The sequence below is a fragment of the Ranitomeya imitator genome, chromosome 6, assembly GCF_032444005.1.
Source record: "Ranitomeya imitator isolate aRanImi1 chromosome 6, aRanImi1.pri, whole genome shotgun sequence".
Classification (NCBI taxonomy): domain Eukaryota; kingdom Metazoa; phylum Chordata; class Amphibia; order Anura; family Dendrobatidae; genus Ranitomeya; species Ranitomeya imitator.
The window spans coordinates 249,870,031-249,888,384 of NC_091287.1; the positions used below are offsets into that span (position 1 = coordinate 249,870,031).

Genomic DNA, 18,354 nt, shown 5'->3' on the forward strand with positions numbered 1-18,354 from the left:
GCTCATTTTCTTGCTGTTAAGTGTATTTACTGACAGTGGAGGAAATACCTATTTTATCCCTTGCTAATTTAGCAAGTTTGCCCATGATATTTGTAGTTAGACGTAGACTTTAAGCCATGGAGATTCACAATTGACACACTGGTGCGTCTCAAAAAATTAGAATATCATCAAAAAGTTAATTTATTTCAGTTCTTTAATACAAAAAGTGAAACTCATATATTAGATAGAGTAATTACAATCAGAGTGCTCCATTTGAAGTGTTTATTTCTGTTAATGTTGATGATTATAGCTTACAGCCAACGAAAACCCAAAAGTCATTATCTCAGTAAATTAGAATATTTTATAACACTAGCTTGAAAAATAATTTTAATATCCAAAATGTTGGCCTACTGAAATGTACGTTCAGTAAATGCACTCAATACTTGGTCGGGGCTGCTTTTGCATAAATTACTGCATCAATATGGCGTGGCATGGAGACGATCAGTCTGTGACACTGCTGAGGTGTTATGGAAGCCCAGGTTGCTTTAATAGCAGTCTTCAGTTTGTCTGCAATGTTGGGTCTGGTGTCTCTATGGGGTATTGTCAAGTATATTTTTTAATTGAACATTTAAAGTACAATCGGAATATTTAAAGGAATTGTCCAGAATTATTTTTGTTTAATATAAACTGTAGAGCATGGACTAGTTCCCCGTTCTAGAAGGCCTGAACACGTGACTGCTGCAGGCAATCACTGCTAACATTATAGAACAGTGCGTGACTGTTGTGGCAGAACAGGATGTACAGACTGGCTCTGTACATACTATTCGGATCATACAGACATGTGACCACTGCAGACAATCAATGGTCACAGTGTTGATGCTTTGTTCATGTTGTGGCTAGAGACTGGCATTGGATCTTTGGGTGAGCAAAAAGTCATAGACAAAAGTTTTGTTCCTGGATCGTTGGGAGAAGTTGCTCTTGGAGGATGTTTAAATACCATTATTTATTCATGGTAGTGTTCTTAGTCAATATTATGAGTGACTCACTGCCTTGAATGAAATCAACCCCACACATGACTGGTCCCAGGATACTTTGTTTTTGGCATGATACAGGACTCATGGTAGCACCCAACTTTTCTTATCTAGACAATCTAAAGTGGGCTTCATCAAAGAAAATAGCTTCATCCCAGTCCTCTGAAGCCAATCCCTGTCTTTCCTGCAAAGTTATTTTCTCTGATGAAGCCCCCTTCAAACTGTCTGGGACAAATGGAAGAATGGTTGTCTGGAGAAGAAAAGGTGAGCAGTACATTGAGTCTTATGTCATGCAAACAGTAAAGTATCCTGGGACCATTCATGTGTGGGTTTGCTTTTCATGCAAGGGAGTGAGTTACTAATAATTTTGCCTAAGAACACTTCCATAAATAAAGAATGGTATCTAAACCTCCTCCAAGAGTAACTTCTCCCAACAATCTAGGTGCATTTGATGATGAACAATGCTTTTTCCAGCATGATCGAGCACCATGTCAAGAAGCAAAAGTGATAACTAAGTGGCTTAGTGAAAAAAACACTGAAATTTTTGGTCAATGGCCAAGAAACTCCCCCGTTCTCAATCTCTTTGACAACCTTTGATCTATCCTCAAATGCGGGTGGACAAGCAAAAACATAGAAATTAAGATAAACTCCAAGCACTGAGTGGGCAAGAAGAATGGGTTGGTAACATCGGAATATGTCCCAACAGCTGATATCGTGACCGGGCGAATTGGAAAAATAAGGCTTAACGCTGTAAATATTGAGTCTTTGCATAAACTTGATGTATTTATCAACTAAAACTTTAAAACATATGACTAACAGATCTAAAAACACTAAAGCAGGTAAGTTTGTGAAAATCAAAATTTGTGTCAGTCTCTAAACTTTTGGCCAGGACTGTTCTTTGCTTCATGTTGGTTCTTTGTGTAAAATAAAATATTAAAACTATAGAAATTAGTAAGTCTTTATGATTTATGGTGGCTCAGCATAAGGTATTCTTAAGTAAATGCATTGTGAAGTTTTACTACATTCTATAAAATGCTAAAATGGTCCGAAGGGAACGTTATTGCAAAAAGTACTAAGGTAAAAAATACTATACTACACAGTAGCCAAATAAATTTTTTTATATTTTTTTAAAATCATAGCATAATGGTCAACAAATATCAGTAACTAGGGGATATTGCTCATTAATGAGGTTCAATGTGTTACACATTTGAAAATCAAAAACACAAAAGCGCTACCTGACCATGCAGCAGAAAACCACTGCTAGAATCCCCTCAGCTGCTAAGGTCAGTAAGGGGTAGGTGTCACCCTTATAGAAAAATAGACAAGTTTTAAAACAGAACACTAGAGTGGAAAAATATAAGGTCACCAACATTGTAATCTAACCCAAGTAGGGTATTAATTATCTAGAAATTAATTATCTAGAAAAAATGGGACCAGGGAAAGGACCATAGCGGACCAACTGCAATCAAATAGACAAAAACCAGCAGAGAACAAAGAAGCAGCATATAGTCCAGGTGTAAATGTCGAAAAAGCTTTATTAATCATCATGCCAGATTAAAAACGACAGCGGTTGAAAAGGTATGGGGGAGACAGGGGTGAGGTGCCAGTCCACGCCGTGATTGATATCCACACTGACCGGTATGTACACCAGCGATATCTATTGTGCATGTGCTTTCCTATATACCTCTTTGCACCTGTGTGTCCAATATATTTAGCTACACTTCTTGTTGCCTGCACATACCTTTTCAACTGCTTTGTAATACCTGGTTTGGTTACGATGGTGATTCCTCTGTATTATAGGCACCTGTCCCCTGTCTGTTTAGGTGCGTGCTGAGTCAGCACGGGGATTATTTCCCGCTGTCGTTTTTAATCTGGCATGATGATTAATAAAGTTTTTTATACATTTACACCTGGACTATATGCTGCTTCTTTGTTCTCTGCAAGTTTTAAAACAGACTGACCACGCTCCAGGTGAGAATAGCACAGAGCAAACTAAGTGGGTCCAATGAACAAAGAATGTATAGAGACTGGTAGCCATCCAATAAAACAAATACTAGCCCCAGATGGCACTCCGAGAGAGAATAGCAAAGAACAAACTAAGTAGATTCGATAACCAAAGAAAATGTATATAATAATCTAGTAGCCGTCCAGTAAATCAATTACTAGCCCCAGATGGTAACAACACTACTGGCACACAGATCCCCTTTGTAATAATAAGAAAGGCAGTAGTGCCCTTACCGTTCAGTGGAGGCTGTCATGTGTGAGCTGGCAAGTCCGCGGAGATAATGCTGTGGATTGCAGATGCGGATAGCAGTAGAGCAGGACAGCAATTACATTAGGCAGAGCCAGGGTAAGCGCCGGCAGCTCTGCCTTTGAAACGCGTTGGTTGGTTTCTTGGCTCCAGTGCTGCCCTGTAGTTAGTGTGATATCACACGCTCAGGGAGTTTGCTGGTTTCACTTTCACAGGCATGAAGGGAATGCTGCCGGCTGGGGCTTTACCTGGCTCTGCCTGATGTAATTGCTGTCCTGCTCTACTGCTATCTGCATCTGCAATCCACAGCATTATCTCTGCGGACTTGACAGCTCACACATGACACCCTCCACTGAGCCGTAAGGGCACCACTGCCTTTCTTATTATTACAAAGGGGATCTGTGTGCCAGTAGTGTTGTTACTATCTGGGGCTAGTAATTGATTTACTGGACGGCTACTAGATTATTATATACATTTTCTTTGTTTATCGAATCTACTTAGCTTGTTCTTTGCTATTCTCTCTCGGAGTGCCATCTGGGGCTAATATTTGTTTTATTGGACGGCTACCAGTCTCTACATTCTTTGTTCATTGGACCCACTTAGTTTGCTCTGTGCTATTCTCTCCTGGAGCGCAGTCAATCTATTTTAAAACTTGTGTTACACACATATGTAACAGGGATGTACACAAAACCATCAGGGCTCCATAGCAAGGTTTAGAATGGGCATATTTATAACAGCTATGCATTTATTATAAACAGGGAGTTTTCCCTTTAGGCAGCAGCTGTCCATTGAGTCAGCCTCCATTACAGGTACACCACGGATGTGCAACCACAATCTCCCCACTTTAAGTGTAAAAGTGCTACTGATGACCTAATAATGATACTTACTTTTGGTTCCTGTTTTTGATGTTAAAGAATAAAAATGTGCTGGCCATAATCATTCCAATAATCGTTATGGCAGAGAGAATACTGTAAAGTGGCAGGTGGATCTGACGTCTCTCCATTCGGATAAAAGTTTGATCTTTTGGGGGCTCCACTCCTAAAATCAGTAAAAAATTAGAGTATGAGATATTTGTGTGAGTTAATATTCAAGCGGACTGTATGGTGTCTCTTTGATGATCCCACTGACGAGTGAATTGAAGCTCTTGTTTCTTAATTAAAAAAAATGTAAATGGTCTCCAACTATTATGCATTATTAATAACACTGGCTTCAGGACCCTGGGGGGACTGCAACCTCTTTGCCCACCATAGTTATTTACACAACATTGTGGCATAATATGAATGTGTGAACATAATCATGGAATTTAAAGGTCCAAGCCTTATAAAATATAATCTATAAATGATTAGCACCTGACAGTGACTGTAAAATGATGTTTTGTACATTTCTATATAATAATAATATATTTGTAACAGTAATATACACTAATAGTAATAGTAATATATAGTAATAGTATATGATCTATAGTTTGTATGTAGTGTTTAGGTTATTAGGCATTTTCATTGTACCTTGAAATCTGATGGTGTCATTGATGAGTTCCAGGCTGTCAGCTACGGCATTGTATTCTCCCACCTTCACTTCTTTCCCATCTGCAGAGATAAAAGGGACGTAGTAATAGGTTATATAAGATGATCCACTCTACATTTGCTCTGTGAGATTGCTATGGATTAACATATAATTTTAAAATAGAAACACGAGCAGGAGGTGCTAAGATAGTAAAAAGACAGCTATAAAAAACTCAGCTGTTACTTTTTTGTGTGTCAATAATCAGATGTTACAAAGTATAATATAATACATTAAGAAAAATAATATTTCCGTGCGGTATGCTGAAGCTCTATTAAAAGCTATTGAAGTTGTATTTACATGATCAATATATTTTGGAATTGTAAATTAATTAAATTAATTAATTGTATTTGTTTTTTTTAGTTTTGTTTTCAATGGCATTCTGCATGCGGAAAAAATGATCTTCCAGCATGAGTTTTCTGGTCAGTATGATTACAGCGACACCAAAGTGTTATCGTTTTTTATATTTTAGTGCTTAAAGTATACTCTGAACATTTAAAAAAAATTAAAAATTTGGTTTGTGGCACCATTTTCTGAGATGCATATCTTTTTATTTTTTCATGGAATGAGCTATTCTGGCACTTTGTTGTTTTTTTTATTGCTTTACAACATTTTCCCATACTTTAAATAATTTTATATTTTGATAGGACTTTTGCAGATGTCATCTTACTAAATACTTGTCTTATTTATTTTTTTACTTTGTTTGCATTGGGATGATTCAAACTTTTATCTTTTTTATTTTTAAGGAACTTCAAACTGTAATTGTTTCATTGCTCAAGCTATATGGCATTACACACTTCATTACATTTAGTGAATTTATCAATCTCTTATGTATCATAGGGTATCATGGAAGAACAAAGATGATGATGGCAATGAGGGCCTGTTGTAGGTCTCTATCTCCATGGCAAACCATCAACATGTTGCAGGATGGGACAAGAGCACCCAATTATCCACCACTGGGATCATTCTATTTTAAGGGAACCTGTCCTCAGATTCATTCTGATCAAACCATGGACAGGATGAATCAGACACTTGCTGTACGTTCAGGATTTGGTCAGTATTTGTAAGCCAAAACCAGGAGTGGGTGATAAACACAGAAGTGGTGCATATGTTTCTATTATACTTTTCCTCTGATTGTCCCACTCCTGGTTTTGGGTTATAAATTCTGATGTCAAATACTGATCAAATACTGAACGTGTGACCGTGGCCTATCAGCACCAAGCTGAGTGGACTAATGGTTCCAAAAAATGGAAGAAGGCTTCCTTTGTTCTTTCTCCATTAGGCTAGGTTCACATTACGTTATGTGAACCCGTTTAACGGACTACGTTACACTGCGGCATAACGCGGTGTAACATAGTCCATTAACGCCGCCATTGTTTGTAATGGCGAACGCATCGCTAGCAATGTGCCATCATTTGAGTAACGGACTGCGAACGCTGCTTGCAGAGTTTGCGGTCCGTTCCTCGCTAGCGCAGATCGGGCATCTGCACTAGCGGGATCGGCAAACGCGATCCCTTTTGGGACATTGCATTAGCGCAGTCCGTAGCGCTATGCGCTAAACGGACTGCCCTAACGCAATGTGACCCTAGCCTTAGGCCTGGTGCCATAATTGTGGCTTAACAAATACCTCTAGGTTTGGCCATTGAATGTGCGGTTTGATTGTTTATATCTTCTCCACACAAGCAATAATACACATTAATACTGTAATTACACAAGTGCATTGAAAATAAAAATATCAGACTAAATGTCCTCTTATGGGACAAATAAAACAACGTTAAATAAAGATTATTTTAAAAAGTCTTCAAAGTAACAAAAAGCAAATAAACACTACTCTCTAAAACAATATACACTGATATCCTAGTATAACTTTTATATTTTGCATTTCAACTATAAAAATGAACACGAGATAAAATCTAAATATAAGAACAATTAGGGTATGTTTCCATAGTCAGTAAACACTACGGATTGGACACTGCGTACAGCCACAGCAGCCAGATGTTACAGCAAAGTGGATAAGATTTTATGAAATCCCATCTCCACTATGCGTGCCTCTGGCATCCTTGCGTATACGCACATGTGGCGCATCTTTCTAGACTGCAACATGTCAATTTATCTTGTGGAGACGCTCAGTCTCCGCAAGATAAATTGCACAGTCTATGTATAGGATGCGGTGATTCCGCATGGTTCAATGAACACATGCGGAATCACTGCGGATTCAGAAGCCGGCAGCACTTTGGACAGAGCGGACATGTGCCTACATGCCCATTTAGACTGCTTATGAGAGTCGATCCTAATGACAGATTCCCTTTAACAGAAAAAAAGCTCAATATGAAAATACAATTAAAATAAATTGGGTAAATTTTTTTTTTTTTTTGCAAAATCTAGCTTTAACCCATTCACATCACAGCCAATTTCTATTTGTATTCTTCTGTCCACATAGGCATATAAGGGCTTGATATTTGTACTTTTGAATGACACTCTTTATTTTAACACATAGTCTACTGGAAAATGGGAAAAACAATTCCAAGTGGGGAGAAATTGTGCAAACAAAACACAGTAATGACATTTTTTTTAAAATTGTTTTTACAGTGTACATTTTATTGTAAAAATGACCTTGCAGTATGATTCTCCTCATCAGTATGGTTACGGTCATATCAAACATGTTCAAATTTTAAATTATTTTAGCTATGAAAAAAAATGATAGTTGTGGCACCATTTTCTGACACCCGTAACATTTTCATTATTTAGTCAATGGACCTGTGTGTTTTTAGCAGGGGGAACAGCGTATTTATTGATACTATATTGTGATAGATATGACTTTTTGATTGCTTGTTACATCATGTTTTGTGGTATTGCAGTAAACAACAAACTTGACTTTTGCATTCTTGAGCTTTTTCCTTTACGATGTTTACCAATCGGGTTAATTATTTTTATACTTTCACAGTTCAGACTTTTCTGATTGCGCCGATATCACATGTTTATTTTTTATATTTAATTTTTTTATATTTCTTTTTAATAAGAGAAAAGGGGTTGATTTGAACTTTTATTTTTTTAGCATAATTTTTAAAACTTTTTAAATTATCTTTTACCTTTTCTATTAGTCTTTTTAGAGGACTTGAAGCTGCGATGGTCTGATTGCATGTGCTAAAGTTTACACTTTCTTTTAAAGCCCAGCCACAGGTTCGCTGCAACCTTTCAACAAACCTTCTTTGGGTTCCCGAACCTGAATAGTAACACGGACTTCCTGGAAAAATCTATGTTTAGGGCTCATGCATGGACACTAGATGTTCGGTACGGACTTTACCGTTCAGGTTCACCCATCCCTATTCATGAACAATAAAGATGTTATCCCTACACTATGAGCTACACTGAGCATAACACAATGAACCAACTTTGTCTGGAGTTTTCCTTTGCTTACAATGGATAGAGCTTTCTGATAAAATGTCCCTGATACAAGAAAAGAAATAGAACAATTTCTCAGGAACATGAATCCTTCCTTAACACTTACACTGTTCCTTCATTTTGGCAAGAACTGTGCTGAGAAAACAACATGCTGACGTATATAAAGGCCATTTATTCCACAGTAGACAGGACTGTGCTTGGTCAGATTTAGTACTAACAAACAGACAAATGCACGGGCGTAATGACAAGTGTGATTAATGCAAGCAATTTCAGCAAGCCCAAGTATTGCGTCCTTGCTTATCACTCTGATGCAACATTGGGAGGTTGCTTAATTAACACAATTTTACTGTTTATTGATTATTTTCACCAGTGGAAAATTTCCTTCCTACAAAAGTGACTATTCTGAGCACATTTGCACAATTATTATTATAAACATGCCCTGGTACATTGACTTATTGCGGTCTCTATTAGTGCAGAGCCAGCTGTCAGTTAATATGGCAGAGCGTGCTTACAACTGCTGATCACTGCATACATAGCCTTAGCGTTGACTGAAGCTTCACCGACACAACTAAGATTGAAAGCCAGCACGGTAGCCGTGCTTTCAGTATGTCAACCGCAGAGCTTCAGATCACTATTAACCTGCAGATTAACCCCAAATCTGCAAGTTAATAGCATTTGGGGACAGAGAATAGAGTAGAGAAAAAAAAAGAAAATGAAAAAAAGTTGGCATCTATAGCAGTATTCACTGTTGGTAACACTACTTAGTTTTTTACTGGTTAACTTGAATCCGAATTAAAAGCAGGTGGAAAAACTAGAAATAAAATGATTCAAAACATATAGCTACTTTGACAGGGAAGATGAGAATTAGAGTGGGTACGGAAACATTCAGAGTAGACCCATTTAAATTTTGCACTATTTGTTTCATTGCAGCCATTTGGTAAATTCAAAAAAGTTCATTTTTTCTCATCAATGTACACTCTGCACCCCATCGTGACTGAAAAAACAGGAATATAGAAATTTTTGCAAATTTATTAAAAAAGAAAAACTGAAATATGACATGGCGATAAGTATTCAGACCCTTTGCTCAGACACTCATATTTAAGTCACATGCTGTCCATTTTCTTGTGATCCTCCTTGAGATGGTTCTACTCCTTCACTGGAGTCCAGCTGTGTTTAATGAAACTGATAGGACTTGTTTTGGAAAGGCACACACCTGTCTATATAAGACCTCACAGCTCACAGTACATGTCAGACCAAATGAGAATCATGAGGTCAAAGGAACTGGCCAAGGAGCTCAGAGACAGAATTGTGGCAAGGCACAGATCTGGCCAAGGTTACAAAAGTATTTTTGCAGTACTCAAGGTTCCTAAGAGCACAGTGGCCTCCATAATCCTTAAATGGAAGAAATTTAGGACCACCAGAAGTCTTCCTAGACCTGGCCGTCCAGCCAAACTGAGCAAACGTGGGAGAAGAGCCTTGGTGAGAGAGGTAAAGAAGAATCCTAAGATCACTGTGGCTTAGCTCCAGAGATGCAGTAGGGAGATGGGAGAAAGTTCCACAAAGTCAACTATCACTGCAGCTTTCCATCAGTTGAGCCTTTATGGCAGGGAGGCCCGACAGAAGCCTCTCCTCAGTGCAAGATAAATTAAAACCCTCATAGAGTTTGCTGAAAAAACACATGAAGGACTCACAGACTATGAGAAATAAGATTCTCTGGTCTGATGAGACGAACATAGACCTTGTTGATGATAATTCTAAGCAGTATGTGTGGAGAAAACCAGGCACTGCTCATCATCTGCCCAATACAATCCCAACAGTGAAACATGGTGGAGGCAGCATCATGCCATGGAGGTGTTTTCAGCTGCAGGGACAGGATGACTGGTTGCCATTGATGGAAACATGAATAAGGCCAAGTACAGAGATATCCTGGAAGAAAAACCTCTTCCAGAGCGCTGTGGACCTCAGACTTGGCCGAAGGTTTACCTTCCATCAAGACAATCACCCTAAGCACACAGCTAAAATAACAAAGAAGTAGCTTCAGAACAACTCTGCGACCATTCTTGACTGTCCCAGCCAGATCCCTGACCTAAACCCAATTGAACATCTCTGGATAGACCTGAAAATTGCTGTCCACCAACGTTCACCATCCAACCTGACAGAACTGGAGAGGATCTGCAAGGAAGAATGGCAGGGAATCCCCAAATCCAGGTGTGAAAAGCTTGTTGCATCTTTCCCAAGAAGACTCATGGCTGTACTAGCATAAAAGGGTGCTTCTACTCAGTACTGAGCAAAGGGTCTGAATACTTATGACCATGTGATATTTCAGTTTTTCTTTTTTATTAAATTTGCAAAAATTTCTACATTTCTGTTTTTTTCTGTCAAGATGGGGTGCAGAGTGTACATTAATGAGAAAAAAATGAACTTTTTTGAATTTACCAAATGGCTGCAATGAAACAAAGAGTGAAACATTTAAAGGGGTCTGAATACTTTCCGTATCCACTGTAATTTAAACTAATATATCCTGGCACACCTGCTTGACTGAAAGCCAGTGGAGAAATACAGTTAATTTTTTCCCCGGTGCCACATTTTCAGGTCTGTTGCCAGGCATCTTCCTAACACTGTTAACCTACAGATTAGCCCCATGTTTTCAGGTTAATAGCGTTATCGAAAATGACTGGTTCCCTTTAAGTGTTGCAAGAGTACTGGTAGAATATAATTATCCCCTTCTTGCCATGGCCAATTTTTTGTGCTTCAGTTTTTTTTCCTCTTCTACAAAGTCCTTGTTCTAGAAGAAATGGCAACCCATTGGCACTTTGCAAACACATTATGGGGGGGAAACGGGCCTCCGAATTTATGTGAAACAATAATCACAACCCATATATCTCTAGTAATTGACAGTAGTATTTAAGGGGTTAAACAGCAGCAACCAGAGTTATTCCTGGTCAATGCTGTTAGGGGCACATATAGCTGTAAAACACAGCTGGCAATCTAGCCCGGGCTATACACTGACATGCACCATACATGTACCTTGGATGCCATGAAAGCATTAATCAAGACTAATTTCAAGGTTTCTTAATTTTTTTTATACATACTATTTAAATTATTTAGGTGGTTAGTGTCAATTAGAGGCTAGCAATTGAAGAGAAGTTTTATGATATTAAATGATTTTCTAAAAATGTTTTTGCCTTTAAGAGGACCACTAACTTGCTCAAAAAATTGCTAAATACCTTGGAAAAATCCTAAGCTCCTCTGGTTCTGCCATTCTTTTCCATTTAGTGCTGTGTCATTCCATTGCAGAGAAATTCACATTTGTTTCTTTTGGAGCACACTATGTGGAATCTCTGCTTTGCAGACCAACTGGGCATTTCTTTACAGTCCGCTATGGGGGCATGTGCTTTCACCCTTCCTTCCCAGATACTGCCAATCACGACAAGGTAGTGTCTGAGACTGATAAACTGAAAGATCAGATATCTGTGGTTGGCAGTATCCAAGAGGAATAGTTGTAAGAGCACACACCCTGAGAAGACTGATGAAATGCCCAGTTAAACTGCAAAGCAGAGATTTCACATACTGCGCTCAAACAAATGTGAATATCTCTGCAATGGGGTAGCAGAGCGCAAAATGGAAAACAGCAACAGAATCAAGGGAGCTCATTTGCAAGTTATGTATCCAAAAAAAAATTTAGGAAGAGACATTTCCTCTTCGATAATAGAGAAGAGTTGACTTACCACTCTTATTAATATTGTTTAAAATGAGTAAGAGAGAGGGTACAACAGCTTTTGTATAAAATGTTTATGTCAGGAGTCGAGTTCCCGTCGCTGCACAGGGGGAATCTCGAGCCGTGTCTGCTGCAGTCTCCCATTCTGCATCAGCCACAGTGGAGCCTGCTCAGCGGAGACGTCGGTCCCAGCGTCTCACTCAGCCTGATACTGTACAAAGGGTTACTGCTGCCTTTTCAGGTTCTGCTATTGTACCCTGCACTGGTCTGCGGCGAGCAGGCTTTTCTGGGACTAAGTCCTGCTTTGCACACACTGAGCATGCCCAGGGTAAGATCTCTCAGTGGAGGTCTAGGGTCACATGCTCAGGTACTGCAGCGATTTCCATTGGTCCTCCAGGAAGGCCCTGTACCTCATCAAGTTCTGTGGCAGCCTTCCATTGGTCCTTCTTGGAAGGTCCTGTACATGTTGCAGCTATAAAAGATTTGCATGACCGCACGGCCATGCGCTAGTATCACCTCATGTCATAAGCTTGTTAATTGTGGTTGCTCCTGTATGTGTGTGTTCAGGGACCCAGCTTAAATAAGCCCCTAGAATACCGGCTCCTCCGGTGAGGACTGTTTGTATGCTTTTCTGGGTGCGTGACCACTGACTGCCTCCAGCTAAGCAGTTAGCTGTGTTCCCCTGTGACGCTAACAGGGCACAGCATCTTATTTCTAGCGACTATGTGGAGTTCGCTTATACCGCCATATAGCGCCGCCATTTGCCAGCAGCAGGTTCCTCTCCTGCACGGTGGACCCCGGGTTGCGAACGCACCTATTTATACATATATATATACTCGGTGCGTTCCGCCAACCCTAACAGTTTATTATCCATTAAAAAGAAAATACCACATTATAGTGGCATCATTTGTTTACTGATTGCATTATATCAGGTGTGCAGGTTATTATTAATGGCTATGGTTTGGATGTAGGTATGGCCAGTCATTTCTGCATTAGAAAAAGAAAAAAATACAAGAAAACAAACTAAATTCTGCGACAAATACAGTAGCTAACAAATACATAGATTTACAAGAAACATTAAAAATTAAATAGTAAATATTATATGATTAGACTTGATTATTAGAGCTGAGCAAAAAGAGCCACAGAACCCTGGATTGGTGTCTATGTGACATCAGAAACAACAGAGTGGCTCTTTTAGCTTGCACCTGTTCACATTTGTCTTTTACTGTTTGGAAGTGATGGTCAGTCTTTTGATATTTGTTATACATGCCTTCTGACCGAGCCCTCCTCCCATCAGCCTAAGGTGGTTTTAAATAGAGCTTGATTCTACCTAACCATATACCATAATTGCAGGCTTTTAGCACGGGAGAGGCGTCACGTGAGGTTTAGGGTCCCAACAAAGGAGCACGTCTTTTCACTGGCTATTGGGCTTGCATGATTTGGCCAATTTATACACTAAGTACTTTCATTTGTTAACTTATTTTCTACAGCAGTAAGGCAATTCCAGTTTCAAATATTCATTGAATACATACTATAGCATTTCAGAGTGCAGCTTTAATTTGTTAGTTACATAGAGTGGCTGTCTTAACTTGCACCTGTTCATATTTGTGTTTTTCTGTTTGGAAACGCCATATTTTGAAACAAGGTTCTATGAACTTCCTCAGTTGGCACTTGAATGTTGGCACTCTGGGTACTTTTGATGTTCACAAGGCCTACTGCGGTGTCATGTGGTCCGGGTGTGACCTATGTCAAGACATCGCTATCATATATCTATCATGACACACTTAATCGCAATATCAGGCCTCCTGATGAGCCCAAGCAGGCGAAACGCGTTGAGGCGCTAATGTGTAGATGGCGAATGGTGAATGACAGATGGACAGGCAACAGATGAGTATCGATGGTGTCCATATATGATTTGATTTGCTGTGATTCATTGTGATTCATCTGATTCATTGTGAATCCATACCAGGTGGTGTTTATATATCTGAGATACCTTCTGGTTATAAATGCATCTAAATGAGATGGGGGCCCCCCGGATTGGAAACATTTAAATACACAAATGAAATGTATATGCAAATCTAGATGGTTTACATCATAATGGATATCTAGGTGGAAGTTGGTCATTTGCATTAAATACCAACCACATCTTTCGGAAGAGTACATTCCACTGACAACAGATATGAATTGGCTGCAGGGTACATCAGGGCCCATAGGGCGAGCCATCGTGGATCGGGGATGCCAATACGTTTCCCCCCTAGGGTGTCAACATCCGCAGCCAGGTAGGGGTAAGCTTAGGTGCTCTATCTAGGGATTTCTAGTACCACCCATAAGGGTATTTGAGTTTTGAGCACGTTTTTTCTTTGGTTTTTGATTGTCACTACAGGTGGTATAGTGTTGCCTTTGTTTTAATTAATAAAAGGGATTTTAGACGTAGGGTATTTACATGATATCGGCTTTAGAACCCTGAATATATATATTTTGAGTAAAGTGCCTATGTTAAGACAGCGGTTTTAGTATCAATGTAGATGGGATCCTCCAAATCCTTTTTTTTGATCACCACTGAATATTCCATCACTTACAGAACTATTGTGATTTAACTGCTTAAACAAGATGGTATTCTATGAAGGAATGGGTTGCAGTACTAGTTAAATATTTACAGACATGTATTGCTTATTCACTACATATTTAATAACTGTTCGATTGGAGGTGGTCAGTTCACTGCAATGGCAGCTCAGAATGCAAGCTGTTCTGTTCAAACTCTATGGTAGCCCCCTTATTTTTCATCACATAGTCCTCCTGATTGGCTGTGCAATGCATGAGGATGTCGGCCCCTTGAGGTTATTTCAGTCTTCTCTGGCTAATGCAATTTTCTACAATGTGTAAAAAGACAGCGATCACTATTCAGGAGATTTGCTCGAATCAAATGTTTCAAATTGGCAAATTTCATAAAATTTTACTTCAATTTGATTCTCATCGAATCAATTGACTCTGCTGGTAGAATTCTGATAATGAGGAATCGCTATATGAAGAAGTATGTACGAGAGGTTGCCGCATATGAGAATTGGTACAGTTTATGATTATATTAAATGGGTATGTGCACCAAAAGTAATTTTAACTTGTTGTGGGGGATGAGAGCAGGAAGACCATGTGCTTACTCTGCTTTGGGGTTAAATGGCAAGTAGGTTTTATGACTTATATAATCAAATTAATTCAAGGTCAGCATCCACTAAGACTTTATAACTTGGCAAAATAAAACTTTTGAATCAATCGCACTTTTCATATTATTAATGTCTTCTTAGAGCTATGTACATCAGACTGGCACTGCATTTCATGTTATAGAAAAAAATAAAATATATACCTAGAGGGGTAGTCCGGTCTAAAATTACAAGTCTGAAGTCACTCTATGTGACTGCAGACATGTGAATCCTCACCTTGCATGGACTGCACACTGTGGGAATTCACTGGTGTTGGATTATGTGACCGCGAGTATGCGATATGCACACACTCTGCCACAATCCGACTAACTGGGCGGGCCTCATTCAATGCAAATGTATTGAGCGAGGCTGGAAACAGTCTAGCTGAAATATGGCCGGGAACATGCATGTTGCATAGTCGTGGTCATATGACACCGGAGAATCCTTCCAGCGCACAGTGCGCATCATGTGACTTTGCCTCAGTCTGGAGTCACATATATTGACTGAAGACTTGTTGTTTAGACTAGACAATCCCTTTAATTGAATCCTTTTAATATTGCTCCATTTAAAGACGGTCAATTTGAGTAGTAGTAAATGACAACAAAGGGGATAACAGCTCCCAGGAGTAAGGGTACCGTCACACTGAAACGACGCTGCAGCGATACGACAACGATGTCGATCGCTGCAGCGTCGCTGTGTGGTCGCTGGAGAGCTGTCACAGAGACCGCTCTCCAGCGACCAACGATCCCGAAGTCCCCTGGTAACCAGGGTAAACATCGGGTTACTAAGCACAGGGCCGCGCTTAGTAACCCGATGTTTACCCTGGTTACCAGCGTAAACGTAAAAAAAACAAACACTACATACTTACCTTCTGTGTCTGTCCCCCGTCGCTGTGCTTTCCTCTGCACTGTCAGCGCCGGTCAGCCGTAAAGCAGGGCGGTGACGTCACCGCTGTGCTTTCCGGCTGGCCGGCGCTCACAGCCAGTGCAGAGAAGCACAGCGCCGGAGGACAGACACGGAAGGTAAGTATGTAGTGTTTGTTTTTTTTACGTTTACGCTGGTAACCAGGGTAAACATCGGGTTACTAAGCGCGGCCCTGTGCTTAGTAACCCGATGTTTACCCTGGTTACCAGTGAAGACATCGCTGAATTGGCATCACACACGCCAATTCAGCGATGTCAGCGGGAGATCCAGCGACGAAAGAAAGTTTCAAACGATCTGCTACGACGTACGATTCTCAGCGGGGTCCCTGATCGCAGAAGCGTGTCAGACACAGCAAGATCGTAAGGATATCGCTGGAACGTCACGGATCGTGCCGTCCCAGCGATCAAAGTGCCACTATGTGACGGTACCCTTACTCTCCAAGTTTAATCACAAGACTACACAAACTGGTCATGGCACAAGGAAAGCAGACATTGGGATTTATATCTATTAGTATTATCTATTAGTAGAATTCCTCCCACACATAATGAGAATATCTTCACTGAAATACATGAACACTTCAAATCATTATATTTCTATTCTTTTTTTACTGAAGCTCTGCATTGAATAATTAATATCCTATCATAATCAAGCATTTCCTTTATGAAAAGAACAATGTTCTCTACACAAGTGATGACAAACAGAATGAAGGACTGGAGTGGATAGTGTACGTGATTTATGCATTGTGATTACAGTAGTTACATGATGACATGATTATTGCAGCTAAATGATTATACTAGTTTTGACAAAGTTCTGACAGGAGTCTGACAATGCCTTAGAAGTTGTGACAGCACAAAGCATTGTCTTCCATCAGGCAATGCATGCAGCTGGATATATTCCTCAAATGACAGTTATGAGTTTTTTCCCCCACAATTTTATGTAGGTGTTTGTCATACTTGATGTCAAAAATCACCTGAATTGTTTTTGTATTTTCTGTTTTTATTCCTCATCACTCTCTGTATTGTCTTTTAACATAGCATGCAGATGCTATACTTATTGTAAGATAAATACCTAGCTCCCATGAATGTACACATTTAGAAGGATGATGGTAGGTATACTAACCCATTGTAGACAGTGTCCAAAATATACAGTATATATTTCTTATAACCTATATATAGACCTTTTGCATACATGTAAAGTCAATCTACAGCTGGACCCAATCCTTCCCTGCAACCGTATACAACTTATAAGATTATAGGATAGGACACTAAGTATTATACTACTGATTGCATTAAGAAGACTTCTCAGTCATGCTTTTCTTAGTATAATCTAAAGTGTTTAAGTAAATTCTCCCCCCGAGAATATACCTAAATCCAATAAAGGTTGGATCGCAAGTGACATTTTATCCAGGTTTTGCAAGCGTGAATGCAGATAAATGTGATCATGGGAGACATTACCTATTTACTCCACAGTAAAAACTTTCAGGAAAGGGCCCCAAACACATTAGTCAAATCCGCCAATATCAGCGGGATCGGGTTCAGCTGACATTCTAATGTATCTGTGATCCTCCTGAACAACCCCTGATGACTAATGTCAGGAGAGTTAAGGGTTGGCAGTTTCAACTCTAAAGACTCATCCTTTTTTAATTGAGATAAATCATTGCATGGGGCAGTGTATGGGGGAGTCAAGGGGGAAAGCCATCAGCTGAACGATTGTTTCTCCAATAGCTAATGATTATCAGGGGAATAACTCTGATTTTAGTTTATTTTCTTAACTCTATGAAGAAAAGTGCCTTTTCATTCCAGAATTTCTATAGCAACATGTCCCCTTGTATCAAGAGTGTCTTAAAAAGGAGAATGAGTATGTGTCATTTTTTCTGCCAAAATTGTGGTGTAGAGTAAGCCAGCCAAAAGGTGGTCGAAGAAAGAGCAATGTGTCTAACTTGTCTAGTGCTTTCATCATTGTGATATTTCACAGTTTCTGTTTGTAATGTTACTTAGTCTAATTTTTGGATGATGTTAATACATTTTTACCTATGACTCGATTGTCTCAGGTCAGTACTTCTGGAACTGAGTTTCACTAACAAACAAAAGCACAGTAAAATCACATAGTAGATTGTGTACTGACAGTTGCATCATAAAACAGCCATGAGGCAACCAAGAGTGCATAAATAAGTGCCAAACAGCACCAAGCACTGGCACAAAGAAGGGCTCGAAGAGAAGTGTCACATTGGTGTATTACTCCAAAACACATCAATGCCAATAGGCAGGCGTGTTGGCTATTTTGATATTTAACTTT

The 18,354-nt window shown here is 39.5% G+C and overlaps 1 protein-coding gene across 1 annotated transcript in view; it reads right to left on the minus strand.

The window, feature by feature from the left end:
* Window positions 1-18,354, minus strand: part of GABBR2 (gamma-aminobutyric acid type B receptor subunit 2) — a 1,074,198-nt gene that overhangs the window by 372,775 nt on the left and 683,069 nt on the right. Inside the window, exons 9-10 of the mRNA XM_069730579.1 lie at window positions 4,767-4,847; window positions 4,149-4,299 (exon numbers count right to left, since the gene is read on the minus strand). Coding sequence (XP_069586680.1) covers window positions 4,149-4,299; window positions 4,767-4,847 — 232 coding nt within the window. The remainder of the gene's footprint in view (window positions 1-4,148; window positions 4,300-4,766; window positions 4,848-18,354) is intronic.